The sequence below is a fragment of the Ursus maritimus genome, unplaced genomic scaffold (assembly GCF_017311325.1).
Source record: "Ursus maritimus isolate PB19 unplaced genomic scaffold, ASM1731132v1 scaffold_18, whole genome shotgun sequence".
Lineage (NCBI taxonomy): Eukaryota > Metazoa > Chordata > Mammalia > Carnivora > Ursidae > Ursus > Ursus maritimus.
In genome coordinates this window covers 24,500,440-24,516,397 of record NW_024424230.1, presented here as the reverse complement: position 1 = coordinate 24,516,397, position 15,958 = coordinate 24,500,440, and the positions used below count along the sequence as shown (strand labels likewise).

At 49.9% G+C, this 15,958-nt stretch overlaps 1 protein-coding gene across 1 annotated transcript in view; it reads right to left on the bottom strand.

The window, feature by feature from the left end:
- Window positions 1–2,472: 2,472 nt before the first annotated feature.
- Window positions 2,473–15,958, bottom strand: part of DYM (dymeclin) — a 322,063-nt gene continuing 308,577 nt past the window's right edge. The window contains exon 17 of the mRNA XM_040632527.1: window positions 2,473–2,872. Within this exon, the coding sequence (XP_040488461.1) occupies window positions 2,723–2,872 (150 nt within the window). The 3' untranslated portion in view covers window positions 2,473–2,722. The remainder of the gene's footprint in view (window positions 2,873–15,958) is intronic.

The following is a 15,958-nucleotide window of genomic DNA, read 5'->3' as shown; positions in this document are numbered from 1 at the left end:
AGAGCCTAGCCCTAGAAGCATCCTCCCCCCACTGAACATTTCTCTTTACCTTAGCAAGCCTGAGGAAGTTGCTCAGTGTTCTAATGGCCGCCTGTCCTAGGTGCTGCCCTCTCTCCATCTCCCGCGTTTCCAGCTCCTGTGACTTCCTTCTGGAGTGGTGTACTGTCCTTGAGCTCTTTCACAGCCCTGCTTCTGTCCGCACTGTTGAATGGTGACCACCAAGGCTGTTGTTCACAGCTCCTATGGCACGGGCCGCAACTGGGGACCGTGGGAACCAGAGTTACCGTTTTGAAGCTTTTTTGCACAGCGCCTTGAACTCTTGATAGGAAAGGTGACACCGAAAGGGGCCCATGCTTTCAAAAACCAATACTGTGGCAGAGCCATTTGCTGATGACACAGTGCAGTAATAGTTCCGTATCTTGGGGAAAAAAAATTAGACATTAACTTCCATCCACACACAAGATGGTCCCGTACTGCCTGACTCTACACATTTTTACTTTGGGGAAAACAGATTTCTAAGCAAATTAATGCAAGTGTAATTCAAGTTTACCAGTGAGATTTATTGTCGTGTAATATATCTTTCACAAAAATCAGGAAGAGACTCCTGCTGGGTCTCCAGAGCAGAGGCAGTGACGCAGGGGTGTCTGGGAGCGTGCGCCCACAGGCTGCCTGAGGCTGTAGCCACGGCTGAGCTTTTAGGCCAGTGAGCACTTCTGCTCTTTGGTTCATTAAAAGGGGGTGGAGGAGACGAGACTGCTGGAGAAGGAGGCTTTGGAGGCACCTTGGTGAGCCACGTGGACTGGGGAGGGAACTGTGGGATCCCCTCAGTCAAGGGCTCCTTGGTTGTTGGCCCTCTCCGTCTTTTGGGGGACCCTATTTCCTCCTGCCCCCGGAACTGACAGGCCTGCAGCCTAGTGATTATCCCATGGCGCTGCCCAGCCCTCAGCTTCCAGGGACAGATCCAGGTCCTAACAGAGGTTCGGTTGCTGCACGCGGCCCTTTTAACATTGTGTGTTTTGGTTTAAAGGAAAGGAAGCAAATCAAAATGCTTGGGAAACAAATTCAAGCGGTCTATCATTTCCCCATGTGGGGGACACAAGATAACTGCCTCCTAAAATGATCATCATTCAGACTGCGAGGATTGACCCTTCCACCCTCAACCTGCCTCTCTTCCCCTGGGCTCGACTAAGCAGGGGCTGTTAACCTGCCACGTGGGCCGGTCTGGGGCCCTCTCTGTGATCTCAGGTGAGATACAGGACAGTCCCCCACCATGTGCGGAGACGGGAAGAGGCCTGAACCGAGCAAGGCCTGAGGAGGCTGCGGGCACCCTGCCCTTGCCTCCTGGGGCCAGCCACCAGCGATGGCCCTTCATCCGTCTGTCAGGCCGCCTGCCTCGGGGAGCTTCAGCTCCACTGCCTGTCCTGATGAGGACAACGAAACAGCCTGGCCTCAAAAGCCCCCTGAAGAGATGGAGCAGCCCAGGCTTTTCACAGAGGAAGCCACACAGATGTGCACTGGCGCGCTGGCGTGTTTTTGACCTTTCCAGAGCTTGCTGGGACTGGAGACAGCTCCTCCCAGACTCTGTGAGATTGTGATGCACCAAAACGACGCCGGCCTCCAGCCCAGGGACGCAGGGAGAGGAGAGAAGCTGGCTGCCGAGAGAGATGAGGCAACAGCAGACTGACACGGGGTGCTCCGTCTCATCTGGGATCACGTGCTTTCTGTGTCTTTGAGAATGAAACAAGGCTCCTCACCCAGGCTGTGAGAAGGTGGTCGTGGACTCAGACCCAGACCCCAGAGGACCATCCCACTCGGCCCTCAGGGCCCACGGTTTCCCTCAGGGAAGCTTCTTCCTCTAGCTCAGGGCCCAAAAGAGTCTAAACAAAGTCAGAAGTGAAGAGAAAAACATGTTTTTCATCTCATGTGGAATACTGTATTAATCAAATTGGTCTCCTTTTCTCCTGCTAGTCTGGTTGAAGAAAAAAGATTGCTTTCAAAATGAAGCTTTTCTTTTCCCAATGATTAATACAGAGTAGATTAACTTAATTTGTGCTAGACTCCAATTTAATTCAGCTACAGCTCAGAGGCCAAATCCACAGAAAAGCTAATCTGAGCTTCATGAGAAGGAACTATTCCTTTCTTTGAGAGAACGATGCACAGGACCTGCTCTAAAGGCTTAGAACCAACGGCTGGGCCTAGTGTTTATTAAATCATGGGCCCTCTGGAAGGCACCCCCTCATACATATGACTTCATTTCCTTATTAACTCCTGTCTTATCATCTTTTCAGGTATTTCTCAATGTTGAAAGGAACACACACACACACACACACACACACACACGACCAAAACAAAAATCTTCAACATGCAAAGAAAAAAAATAGTATGTACTGGTGAAGTGTTCTATGCCTAAGGCATCAGGTTCCTGGAAAAGCTCTAAATTTTTGGTTTAGAAATAAAATTGCATGTGGAATAGCAGGTTTGTACATTTATTATCGTCGTGTACCCCCCTCCCCCCTTTTTTGCACTACAATCTAAGCTGAGTGATCTATCGCCGACTGGCACCAACTCTCCAAATCCAAGTGTGTAAGGGAAGCACGCCTGTGTGGTCCTCTCTGCTAGAAGATACGTCAGGGAATCTGTCTACTTCTGTTCCCCAGAAAGAAAACAACTAGAAGGGCTGCTCGGCTGGCGGGAGGCGAGGGTGGGAGATGGTGTCCTGCCCTCAGTCGGAATCCATCGTGAAGAGCTGGATGTCCTGTGGGTTCCAGTAGAGGCCTACTGCTGAGTTGTAGACCAGAGACCACACATAGGGGATAAAAAACTCCTCGGGCTGTTCCTCTTCCACATATTTGAATTTCAATTCTGGAAATTTCTGCAATAAAAACAAGACGATTTTACAATCTCACAGTTCCATGCAAAGGCAGTGTTGAGGTGTGCCGGGAGCCCGCCTCCCTAATCCAGGGCCTGAGAGCTCTGGCGCTTTCCCGGCCAGCGTGCAAACGACTGCTGAGAAAACGTGAAGTCCGTGGAGGAAAGACGAACAAGCCCGTGAGCACGTGTGTGCTGATGCCGGTCTGCTGAGTGGAGCAGGGACCCGAATAGGGGGAGGCAGGAGGACACATGTCAGAGTGGAAACGGGCCCTGCATGGGTGACAAACGGAGGGCTCGAGGAAAGACCACGGCCCGGCTGAGGGCTGGCTCTTCCTGAGAGACTTGGCTTTCAGGGCTGAGTCACCTTGGGGATGAGAGCTTTTGCTCACGGTTCCTCAGCCTTGACCCGGGGGCACGCCCGCGTCCCCCATGGAAGGCCGGGCGGGGGCTGGGGCGGCAGCTGCTCTGCACAGCAGGGCCGGGCCTCCGCCTCGGGGCCGTGGTGATGCCCGTGGCCTTGCGGAGGGAGGCTGCGGTGATCCCTCCCCGAGGCCCAGCTGCAGCTTCGGTCTGGCTCTCCGGTCCAGCTGATGAGCACTGCGCCTGGAGCACCTCACCAGGATCGGGGGTTTTGATTTTCTAATTTGACTCCTGCCAGGACGGGAGAAGCGATTCTCATTCCCATGGCCCGAGGAGCTCGCTGGTCTCAAGGCCCCTCCGGGTGCCTTCCCTCGCCAAGGTGAGCTGGCAGGACTCGCCCCAGTCGGCGCGGGGAGAAGGGAAGGCGGCAGGCGGGGTCCTGAGAGGAGGGGAGTGGCAGAGGGCAGGCGGGGGCCTGGCAGAGAGGAAGGGGAACCAGACGTACGTGGCGCCCACGGGGGCAGGAGTGTTGATGGTTCTGCTCGCCGCTGTGTGCCCAGAGCGGCCGGGCGCGGAAATAATCGGGGAATGTGCGAGCGAATGGAATCACCGCGCACGTACGAGGCCCAGCCGTGTGCCGGGCGATAGCAAAGGCTTTCTGTACATGTCTCGTTCACAGGCTTTCGTTCGTTACACAGGCCGGGGTCTGCGGCTCTGCGCCGGCCTCGGGCTGCAGGGGGCAGCGGCCACGGGCGGCCCTCTCCTCCCGGAAGGTGGGCTCTCCGGAGGGGGAGACAAGGAGCAGCAGCAGCGGAACAACGAGAACAGATGAGTGAGACGTGGGAAGACGGGAGGCTCCAGGGGCCTGACGGAGGTGCTGGGGCAGCCAGGTGAAGAGGGAAGGGCGCTCCTCCTGCAGGACCAGATGGAGGCAAGGCCTGTGTGCGGCATGGGGCACGCGGTAGGCTGGAGGGCAGAGGAAGCCCCAGCGAGCAGGGCGAGACCCAGGAGCCACAGGAGGAGTCCTGGCCTCCGAGCTAAGGTCCTGGAAGCCTTTGAAGGATCTGAGAAGGGGGCTTGGTGAGAATGGCTCTGTGCAGTGACCCCTCCAGTCACAGTGTGAACAGAGGACATGTTGCAGGGGTGGGACAGGCCTGGTCCAGGGGAGAGGCAAATAGGCCTAAAGTGGGATGAAGGAGGGGGGTGGCAGAAAAAGCCACCCACCCACCCAAAGTTGTAGGAACTTTATTTGTATTTATTTTTAAAGATGTATTTATTTCACAGAGAGAGAGAGAGAATGTGTGAGTAGGGGAGGGGGAGAGGGAGAGAGAGAGTACGCAAGCAGACTCCCCACTGAGTGTGGAGCCCGACACTGGGCTCAATTCCAGGGCCCTGAAATCATGACCTGAAGCAAAATCCAGAGTTGACCGCTTAACCGACTGAGCCAACCAGAAGCCCCTTGTAGGAGCTTTAAAACAGCATTTTACAATAATTGAGACTTAACACCTAACTGCTAGATCTTCAGAGTTCCAGAAAGATGAGAGAAGGGCAGAGTAAGCACGCTATGTTTCTGGCAAGGTGAGTTTTGAGTTAAATCCTGAAAACGTGTATGGAAATTCCTGAAAGGGGGTTACTCTGGACATGGATATCACATCAACATACCACACAGAGCGCAGTCCCCTGCCACAGCCTTGATGAAAACCAACCCTCTTCCGTGGCTCCAAAAGCATTATGTAAATACAGAGCATACACGAATGGGATTTATAAGTGGCCCGAACTCCTGCATTAGCTACCCCACACCCTCCCTCACACTGCACGTATGCCGTATGTCAGAGGCCTGTGCACAAGGCCTCTGGTTTAATGAAAACCCCAGCCGTTTTGGACCATGGGTGTTTAGAATCAGTCTTTCGTTATCATCAGCTGTAGGCTGAAGTGCCCCAGTGCGCTGACGGCGACGGCAGTGACTGTGACTTAAGAGGACAACTCCTCCCAAGGGGCTCTTCTGGGCCTTCTGGCGGACACAGTTTGGTCAGCTCAGGGAGATGACGGCGGCTGCCAGCACTTACTGATGTCACTGGGCTTCAGCTGCTGCTTCTGGCCTGGCCTGGGGTTCTCAGGTGCGAGGGAGCAGAGTTCTTGGAGGTGGCAATAAATCTTTGTCATGGAATCGGTTGTATTGTCTCACAGGTTGCAACACAATGATATTCTTTCCCACGAGAAACCTGAGTTTGTAGCAACAGGGTGCGGCCAGTAGCTACCAGAAGCTGAGCACACCCGAGCACCACATTGTGGTCAGTCACCCCAAGGTCCTGCCGAGGCTGATACGGCCAACCCCGCTAATGGGAGGTGAAGCAGGGCCTGGAGAGGCCAAGCCGGTTTTAGATCACACAGCCTAGGGGGTGGGGTTGGGATTAAAGTGTAGGTCTGACTGGGTGGGAAAGTCAGTTTGAAAAGTGACAGCGAGTTGCGGCCACCCTAGTGCTTTGTCCTTCAGTTCAACTCTCCTAGTCTCCACGGGGCCCTTTGGGGACAGTGCTGTGCTCTCACGGCATGGCCCAGAACCCGGCTCATTACTGGTCCTTAAAAAACCAAGCCACAGAGACGGCATCATCAAGAATGTGGGACTGTGTTTGAAAAAGAAATTTACCTTCTAATAACAGGATGAAAATCCTAGTTCTTAGAATGGCCTCAAACTTGAGAAGACCTCTCCCATTGACCCAGATAGAAGTGAGGGGCCGGGGTGGGGGGAAGGCGACAGAAGTGGTGGCCCAAAAAGGTCAGAGCCCTCCCCACTGCCTCTTTCAGCTAGAATAACAACATCCTATGTTTCTAAGTGCTAATGTCGCAATACGACGCACTTGCTGTTAGAGGTAGAAACGACTAAAAGATGTGCAAACTTTTCTCCATCCAGTGACATTATCTGGGGGTTTTCCTACGAAGGCCTTAGGAAAGGGTGTCAGACAATCTGCACCAGGCTACTCTCTGCATCTCTGAGGGTGAAATGGGAAAGAGAACCAGAAAACCAACGGCTTTTGTAAGAACTCCTTCCAACTTAATTAAAGACGCTTGGGCTAGCGTCGCTCAGTGCCTGGCGCTAAGTTTTCCTGCCCTCATATTTTGGGGAAATTCTGATGACTGTTCAGTGAGAGTAAGTAATGAGTCCGAGCCTGCCCTTCGATCGTGCACGGGCAGATCTAGGAAAAGGCCACTAGGAAAAGCACCCGGCATCCCCACGACTATCCTTCCAGCACCTGACCAATCAGAGCTGAAAATGCCTGGTTTTCATCGTGGCTCAAGTTTACGTCAAAACAACAACCCATCTCTCACTCTGGTAGTAAATGTAGTCAACAGAATCTCAACAAAGGACGATAGCCAGCGTGGCAAGAACATCCAGTACACAGTATCTAACAGTGGAGGAAAGACAGCGTGTAAAATGGTAGGAGCTTTATGGCTCCCTCCGGAGCTAACACAACGGATCACCCGCATGTGGCGGGCTTGTTCCAACACTTGATATTTAGTCACTCATCTAATCGTTGAACTAACTAGAAACAGCACTCGAAAGGCAAGCAGATAATTTGAGTTTTAGCCCCATCTTTTCCCACTAATTCATTCATTCAGCAAGTATTTACCGAGGGGCCTACTGGGTCATGAGCCCAGTACTAAAAATTGAGCTGAGCGACACACACAGAATCCTAGCATTTAAGAGCTGAAAGTCCAAGCCTCAGGAGCTGGGTGACCTGGGACAAGGCTCATATCCTCACTTGGGCTCTTAAAACGTAAAGTTTACTCTGAGATTTTGAATTTAACCTGTGTCTCCTTCACAGGGTTGTGACAAACGAATGAGCTGGTGGCAGTCCCGGGGAGAAGGTAAACGTTGAAAGGTCCTGAGCTGTCCTATGGGTTGACAAGAGATGGTTTTAAAGTCTAAGCCTCTCAATTGCTTAAAACCAAGACAAGCAGGAGGCTGTGGCTGAGCTTCCCTGTGGCCCAAGTGCTTGTGGTCAACCGCGTGGAGGTCCAGGCATGGCCCTGCGCGTGCTGGCTTGTGAAGGCCCAACCCCTGCCACACACTGGACGCCTACGTCACATCTCTGGAGCGGGGGCCGCTGGACACGGTGGAACCAAAAGACCAAGTCCAGACAGAGCAGCATGAATGCACTTCTATCACTGCAAAACCCGAACCCTGTGGACACACACACACACACACACACCCCGGAATTTACAGTCCCAGTTCCCCTCTCCTCAAAGGAACAAGTGAGAGCAGAGGTCGTATTTCTTGGGTTCTTTGCTCAGAACTTTTCACAGACACTTAAAAGGTTCAGAAGAGAGGATAAACCATAAATAGCAGGAAAAAGAAGGGCATGTTCTCGAAAACTGGCTATACACATTTTGAAAGCACAAGGTAAAGAGCTTCCTTTTTCCTGCAATGAGTTGTTTTTAAGACAGTGTACTGGGAACATTTTAAAAGGGTGAAATAATAGAAATTATAAGAGAGTTTTGGAAACACTCTTCAGTCAACCTGCTCGAACGGGAATGCGGTCTCGTAGAACAGCCTGTGCTCAACCTGCATTGAATGTGACCCCCTCTCCAACTGATCTGTCGGTGTCGCCAGAGAGAGCCAACACGGCTGGAGGCTTAAACAGATGTTCTTAAAAATATGTGCTCCTCTAATATGTCTCAGAAGTCTTGAGAGCTAAGGAAAAGAAAGACAAAAGGTTTTATTTAGCACCGACGACACCGGGGACACATTTTGTCAGGATTCAGTCCAAGAAATGTCATAGTCTGAATGTCAGATCAACAACCTAGAAGAAGTCCCTCTTTATGTTCCTTTTCAAGCCTGTGGAGAACAATAATGCCATCCTGTGATGGCTGAGGGAAGTCCGGCTTCCTCACTTGAGTGTCTTCATTCGGACTGGGCCGCCTGGGCCCTCCCGGGCCTCTCCAGCTCCGACATCCGTCCACATGCCCTCTAACCACAACTCCTCTCTCAGTTCTCAGGCCCCTTCTGGGCTCCAGCCAGGGGCTGTCGAGTGGATGCGCCTGAGGACCACGAAAGCTCTGGGAAAGCACAGGAGGGGCCCTGGGGATGTGGGGGCGCTGACTTGATAGTTATGGTAAGAACTCTCTGGAACCGGCTAACAGAGGGCAGGGTGCTGGTCACCGCGGGCCCAGGCTTTTGCCCCTTTCTTTCTGAGACAGTTGTCCTGTGACTCAGCTCAATATGGAGAGAAAACCCATCTCTCAAGCTTGGAGCTTGGTCTCAATCCAAAGCTACTTACAACAATCCGGTTGTTTTGATTTTTGGAGCCAGAGGTAATGCTAGACTCTCAAGTTTGGCTGGAATGTTTTTATCAGCTCCAGTGAATCAACCCACCACAGTGGGACATCCGGACGCCCGGCCCGGAGACAAAGCAAAGGTCCGACTTGGTGATTGAGACTCGGGTGTAATAAGCAGACCAAAAGCTTTAAAGACCAAAGCCTTTCTGCTGTCAGTCATGTGATTTGGTGAAAACCCACAGGAAGTTCAGTGAGCAGATGTAGGGCTCGACTGCAGGAATTTTCATGACCACGAGAGCTCAATGGAGCTTTCCCCCTTCCACCCAAAGACGACAGACAGAGATAGCACCAGAAATTCCAGCAAGCACCTGGCACGGCTCCAGAAATGTAGTGCAGTATAAAATCAAATAGCTACATAGCACCTTAGAAAGAATTCTTTAAAAGCCCACATTTAGCCTCTGAACGGAGGTGCGAAGGGTGATGGTTGGGGGCGAGGCGCCTGTCACCACTCGCAGAGGGTGCGGGTCAGGAGCGGACGGGGGAGTTCCTGCTAGCGGCGCACGCGGTGTGGGTGGCAGGTAGGTTCTGTGTGGATGAAGAGTCAACTGGTTTCAAGATCGTGTTGTAAGACGGCAAGGCAACAGCACGTTTTCATCTGGGGGTGCACGGGGGGAGGACGATCCAGCGCCCCTATCCTTTCCCACATCTGCTACGGCTGTGCAACACCGCGTCCTTCGGTGATGGGCCCTTAAAGTAAACCCTGGGAAGCACCAGCTGCATCCAAGGTGCTGTGCTTGGGGCTGGGGAGGAGGGAAAGAGGAAGAACTGGTGTTTCTCTACCAGGGGGTATAATTTGGTAGGAACAAGAACAGAGGGTTGTGTGGCTTGAGACGGAAGGACAGCGCCCCGGGAGGGCTCCCTCTATGGTCCATCTGGCTAATCCCAGGATCGGAAGACGTGAGGTGGGCTTGGACAGCAAACTCCAGGAGAAATAAGGAACGGACAAATCAGGAAGCATCTACATTTAGCTACATTACCATCTGCACAAGACTGAACTGCAGTCTCTTCCACGTGTAATGGAATGAGTTACGAATGGATCAAACGTCATTACTTAACTGACAAAAAGAAGATAGGATCTGGTCGATGAATAACGGAGATGCTGAAGGGGGAGTTCTGTTTATGTCAATTTCAAAATTAATGAAAAGCTGAATTCAAAATATAGAACTGTAGAAAGGGCTACTTACTAGAAGTTAGAAATTATGAAATATGAACCTAAAATGACAAAGCCCACGATGAGGGCAGCTCTGCAGAGAGTTACAACACACTGCGGATCTCAGAGCTCCGGAGCTGGCCAGGAGTGGGGGCCTGCCTGGCAAGCAGGGTACCGCCCAGGAAGAGGCTGACAGGTGAGCAGGCACCTCTCCCGGAAGCTCGGGCCGGGCGACCAACCACCTCTTGCTCAGGACAGTGGCTTGTCACCTGAGTATGTGCGAGTGACACCAGCAGCTTCTGTGACTGGTGGCCAAAACCCTTCTAGGAAAAACAGATGGAGAGAGTAGAAGGTTGAACCCACACTTGAGACGAGCTCTCCCTAAATTTACCATCACGCCATCAGTCAGAATCTGAAACCCACTTGCGTGTGAAACCTGAGCAAATGTCCCTGGTTAGACCCTTCTCTTACAGAGCCCAGGTTAAGGGGATCACAGAAAGGAAGATGTCTTTAGTTTTCAATTTCTCTCTCTCTTCTGAGGGCTGGTGGGGTGGTACAAAGGAGAGGGAAGGATAGGTAGCTCTCCTGCCGCAGGGGAAGTTGGGAGAAAAGCCCTGACAGGTGGATTCTAACCCCCTCCCCTGTAGGGACAGGGCTGGGGACAGGAAGGGAGCTGGCACTGCGTGTGGGGAGACCCTGAGTCGCCCAGAGCACACCTCTGGGCCTGGCAAGGAGTGTGGGGCTAGCGCGCACAGGGACGATACGGAGGGCGGAGACAGGGAGGCGGCCTCCAGGGCTGGGATGACAAGTCCGTTCATTTGGTGAGAGAACAGGTTGGAGTCTGATATTTGTAATTTAACAGTCATTAGCAATGAGGCAACAGTCCAAGTTGCTAAATGTGTAAACTCAGGACTGACCTGCCTTATTGAGTCAAAGCACCTGTTTTGGAGGCATATCAGTTCCAAATTAGGAGGCTGGGAAGAGGACGTGTGGTTCCAGGGTGAGATGAAGGGCCAAAGTGCAGCATTTATTGGTAGAACTTCTTTTGTTGAAAGCAGGCCCGTGGCTGGGCTGGTGGCCGGAACTGCCTGTCCTTCTGCGGGAGCTCATCAGATTCGATAGGACCCAGCTAACCGACCAGGAGAGTGAGATCCCAGAAAATAAATCTACTATTAGAGTATAAGCTCTAGGAGGGCAGGGATTTTAATTTTTCCACTGATGTGTCCCCTGGTGCTTAGAACATTGCCAGGGGTTTAAGCACAGTTTGCTGAGTGGATGAATGAAGGAGTAAATGAACAGATGCGTAAAAATTGTTGTTTGTAGAAAAACCCAGAGTTCCTTGGGGGCGGGGCAGGGGGAAGAGTTTGGGAAATGGAGTCCCGCACACTGGGGGAGTTAGTGGAGTAGCTGCCTAAATTTATTTGCAACTGAGTGAGCCAAATTAAGCTCATGGCAATTGGAGAAGCAAATGAGCTGACTTACTGGGATTTGGGGGGCAATACTTCCTATCTAATAGATTCATTTACTTCTCAAATTGCCATGCTCCTTGCCTACAACCATTCTACCATGTCGGATTCTTGCTGGTAGAAAAATCCAGCTCATGGATAACGGATAATGTTGATATACATTAAATCAACATTAAAATTAAAATACATTCAATGTTCATTAAACATTAAATATGTTCAATGTTCATTAAACTATGCTCAATGTTCATTAACCTATGTTCAATGTTCATTAAACTATGTTCAAATATGGTCAATGCCATATATTAGATTTCAAAATATATCTAATTATGGAAATGATGAACTCTTTGCATGTAAGTTATAGTCATGGACTAGACGAATGTATAATATGTTAACGGAGACAAGTTCCAGTTTTAATCAGTCTTTTACTGTTTATTCTTGTCAAAGTCACGATATGACCAGGTGCCCTCAAATTAACACTTAAGTCCTAAGTACTGTATCAGTGATAATCTTTCTTTACACTATTATTTTTTCAGAACGATATGTGAACCAGGGAAGTGAGAGAGACAGATTTGGAGAAAGATTCTGAATCATGCTGAGACAAGTTCTAGCAAAACAAGGATCCTTGTTGAGTCTGAAGTGTCCAGGCACGAGGAGTTATGTGTGGATGGCACGTAGAGGACATGGGGATGTGGGGACAAGGGCAGGCAGGAGGCTTCACTGGCACGCCCCAGCCCAGACTGGGGTGAATTCAGGTGAATATGTCAGGTGAGAACACGGCCTTTGCCACAGTATGTCAAAGAGATATGGGGAAAGACAATTCCAACTACGACAAACTTAGAAAAGCTGTCTCTTCTTTGAATATTCTTAGGATTTAAGTTATAAGCAAACGTGATAGTTTTTCACTACAAGGGCATCACTCAGATGAAAGTCATGCCTTCATTATTCCTTCCTTGGCAAGAAGTTAAAACTAGCCTCTGATAATCAACATTCCCATGCACCCATTATAGATAGGAGGATTTTTTCCCCTCTGCTTATGGAAAGAACCATCTATTCCAAGTGTTACGTGAGAAGCCTTGTGGTTGCTAAACTAATGATCTTTTCCTCAAGCTAGCTGGAGAAAATCCTACTTAAAAGCCACGATTCGAACGGCAATTGTCTATCACCTAAAATTTGGTTTCAGTACTTCCCATGGCTGTACTTCCCAATGACCCAAGCATGATCCACGAAGGGGTGACCCAGATCTGTGACTTCCTGTCAAATGCCACAGTCTTGGCCCCATGGTTATTTCAACATGTGTTGTCAATGAATTAAAAACACAAAATGAGATTTGTTGACTTCTGCACAGTGATTAGGACTAACAAAGGGTATAAGGAAATCCAGAGGAAAGGAAACAGAAACAGAATGCTCTATGAGTCCTAATACTACTTTGTGCGAAAGAGCAGAATTTGGTATGAGCTGAGTCTTAGATTCCATTCAAGGATGGTTGTGTCTGGGAAGTTCCAAAATCATATAAATGTGAGGTAAAGCGATCTAGAAGATGGGATCCCCTCCCTTCAAAAAAAGACAGGTTGAGGTCAGTTAGAAAAATCCGTATTACATTCCTGAGCCTTAATTCTTCTTCTTCTTCTTCTTTTTTTTTTGAGCCTTAATTCTAAGAACTCATGGAATCACAGAAATTCAGCACTGGAGGGACTGAACACCCCCACTCCCACATATTTACTCCTACCCTTTTAAGAAGAAGGTAGAAACAAAACAACAAAAATCCTTAATAGTCCTAAGGTATATCAAGTTAACTGAAATTTACATTAAATGACTGGATATTTTTACTTTTTTATATATGTTTACGTTTTAAAGAAATTGTTCTAATATAGTGAACTATATACATTACCTCAGCCCTACACACTTTCAAACTCAGGCTGCTCTTTGAGAAAGCAACGGACACTTGCCCAAGATTTAAGAAAATGCTATTGGTAAATTAGTTGTGTTTCAGCCCCTTGAGGTCAGTGAACATACTGACCATCAGGAAGGGATCCAAAACCTTGATTTGGTGTCATGTATCACCGCGTGTTCTCTTGATTTGTGAAACAGCTAGCAGCTGTGAGATGTTTAATTGGTTGAAAACCTCAATGCAGGAGATAAGCACTGAGTGCATCAGAGAGAACTAATCAAAACAGTTCATCTGATTTTTCTCCGGGAAAACATGAACAGATAGAAGCAAACACAGAGCAAAGTGGGAGGTCGGGTAAGTCACTGAGGAAGAGGGGGTGAGAGAAAATGCTAGCACAGTAGAGCTGTGACTGAGAACGAGCAGGGAAGAAAGAAAAATAACAAAGGGGAAGCCTACCCTACTCTCAACTATATAGCTAAGAGAACTGGATGGTGTAATCTCTCTCCAATTGGACTATCACAGATGTATATAATTTAGAATTTATACCTGCTATGTTACAATCATAGGAGAACTAATAAAAAGGCCTGTATAAAATATCTAGGGTATACAGGCTACATTTTTTTTATTAAAAAATTTTTTAAAAAGTATTATTTATTTATTTGAGAGAGAGAGAGCAAGAGAGCAGGGGGGAGAGGTTAGACTCCCCACTGAGTAGGGAGTCCGATGTGGGGCTCGATCCCAGGACCCCGGGATCATGACCTGAGCTGAAGGCAGACGCTTAACCGACTGAGCCACCAAGGCGCCCCAGGATACATTTTATTTTATAGCTCAAAAAAAAGTGGTTGAGATTCAAACTCTTAAAAGTTTTAATTTTGAAAATTTAAGATTTCAACATTTCAAAATAGTCACCGGTACATGAAAGAACCAAAGCCCGTACTGCCTCAACACACCACACCGCGTGGTCGATGCCACGGCTCCTGCAGCCACCATGCTTCTGCCTCCCTTTCTCACTCCAGCTTCGTCAACCAACCAGCCCCTTACGCGGGAAACCCTTGGGGTATGGCAAGTAGAAAGCAAAGTTCCTGCTCTCAAGGGGCCGAAAATCTAGTAAGGAGACAAAGTGTAAACGCACAACTAAACACTGAAACGGCATCTCGTGAAATACCAAGAAAAGTCATACTGGAAGTGAGCTACTAGAGTCTCCAGCAGGGAGAGGTCCATGAACCAGTCCTGTCTGGAACAGTCTTCATGGAGCCGGCATGATCCAGGCTGTAAGAACAGGTGGAGAAGAGGCAAGGAAGCCACGTCAGGGACAAGCAAGGCAGGAAGGAAGAGTGGGTTCAGGGGCTGGGGTAAGTGTGGGGGTAAGTGGTGGGGGGTGGGGTACTAAGGCGGACAGGGTCAGAGTTTGAATTGTACTTTATTTTTCCCGGATTCTTCAGGCACTGGGGAGGGGTGGGGAGGGAGGTGACTGGGTGGTGGATGTGGTAGTGATGATGGTGTGTGTGCGCGTGCGCACGCGTGCATGTGCACGTGTCATTTCTCCAAACTCCACCCATCCCCTCTCCCCTGCCAAAAGTCACGTTCAAGAAATGAGATACACAGAGTAGCATCAGTATCACCTGGGTAGGCATTTACTAAAACTCGAATTCTTGGGCCCAATATCCCGTGATTCAGGAAGGCAGAGGGAAAAGAATGAGCAGAACTCAGAATTATTTCAGTTTTGGAGGAGGAGCCGTATGTGGGAGTAAAGGTTCAGGATGGGAGGGCTGAGACTGCAAATGGCTAAGGCATCCCCGAGAACTGGAGTTGGAAAGCTTTAGACACCGTCTAGACAGCTCCTTCATTTAGAACATGGGGAAACTGAGGCCTACAGTAACAATGATTTATTTCAGGCCTTAAGGCTAAAATGTGGCAGAGATCTAACGAGAAATCAGTATTTGGGGCCACTGGCAAGGCTGGCCCCCAGACACAGAGGCTCAGAACCGTCGGCATGGAGCCTGAGAACAAAGTGAAAGCCTTCAGCCAAAAAAAAAAAAAGCCTTCGGTGGAAAATGGTGCTTCAAAGACAATCCAGTGGGTCCAAATTGTGCTAGGAACTTCCTAGCTTCCCTAGCATGCGATCATTTCATGAACAACTAACAGTTTTTACGTTCCCGTCTATGTGCAAGGATATTAATGTTAACGGGGGACAGATTTGGAGTACAAAGCATCCAGAGCTCTGGCCAACCCACAGCAGCAATACGCTTTCTGGCCTGAAGTTCTAACGGGATTGTGCGTGCAGGACCCTGCTTAACAACTCAGGGCCAGGCTGTGCAGCTTCCCCCAAAGTCTGTGATGGCTAAACAGGCAGCTTGTTCCAGCGCTCTGGGAACATCATTCCCCTTCTTGGACAAAGGTCTCCCTGAAGCGAGAATGGGAAGGCAAAGAGTATGATGAGCTGAAGGATGGAAAGGCTAGATGAGGAAACGGTTCCTTCGAGGGTTCCAAGAAATATCCACGAGGGCGCACACAAGATGAAAGAACCGGCCACGGGCGGCGGACGGCCCCGGTGCCAGCCGGGGGTCGTGCTGGCGCTGGCCCTGCCGTGGGCGTGCGCGGGCCCCCAGCCTGGCCAGGGTGTGAGGGACGGGCAGCGAGGGAGGGGGAAGGCCGAAGCAGACCTTAGTGTTTTTCAAGTCGTTCTGGTCACAGTCCCATTTCCTCCACCATCACCCTGTTCCTGTCTTCCTGAGACAGAGGCAGGACCTTGAAGACAATTCGGAGAGACTTGAGAGCCACAGAGGGTCTCGGGGTCCTTCTTTAGTGCCAAAACTAGGCAGAGCAACTCAACAGCTCACTGGAGAAAGAGTAATTTTCTTGTGAGTATTATGGCAGGAAAGAGAA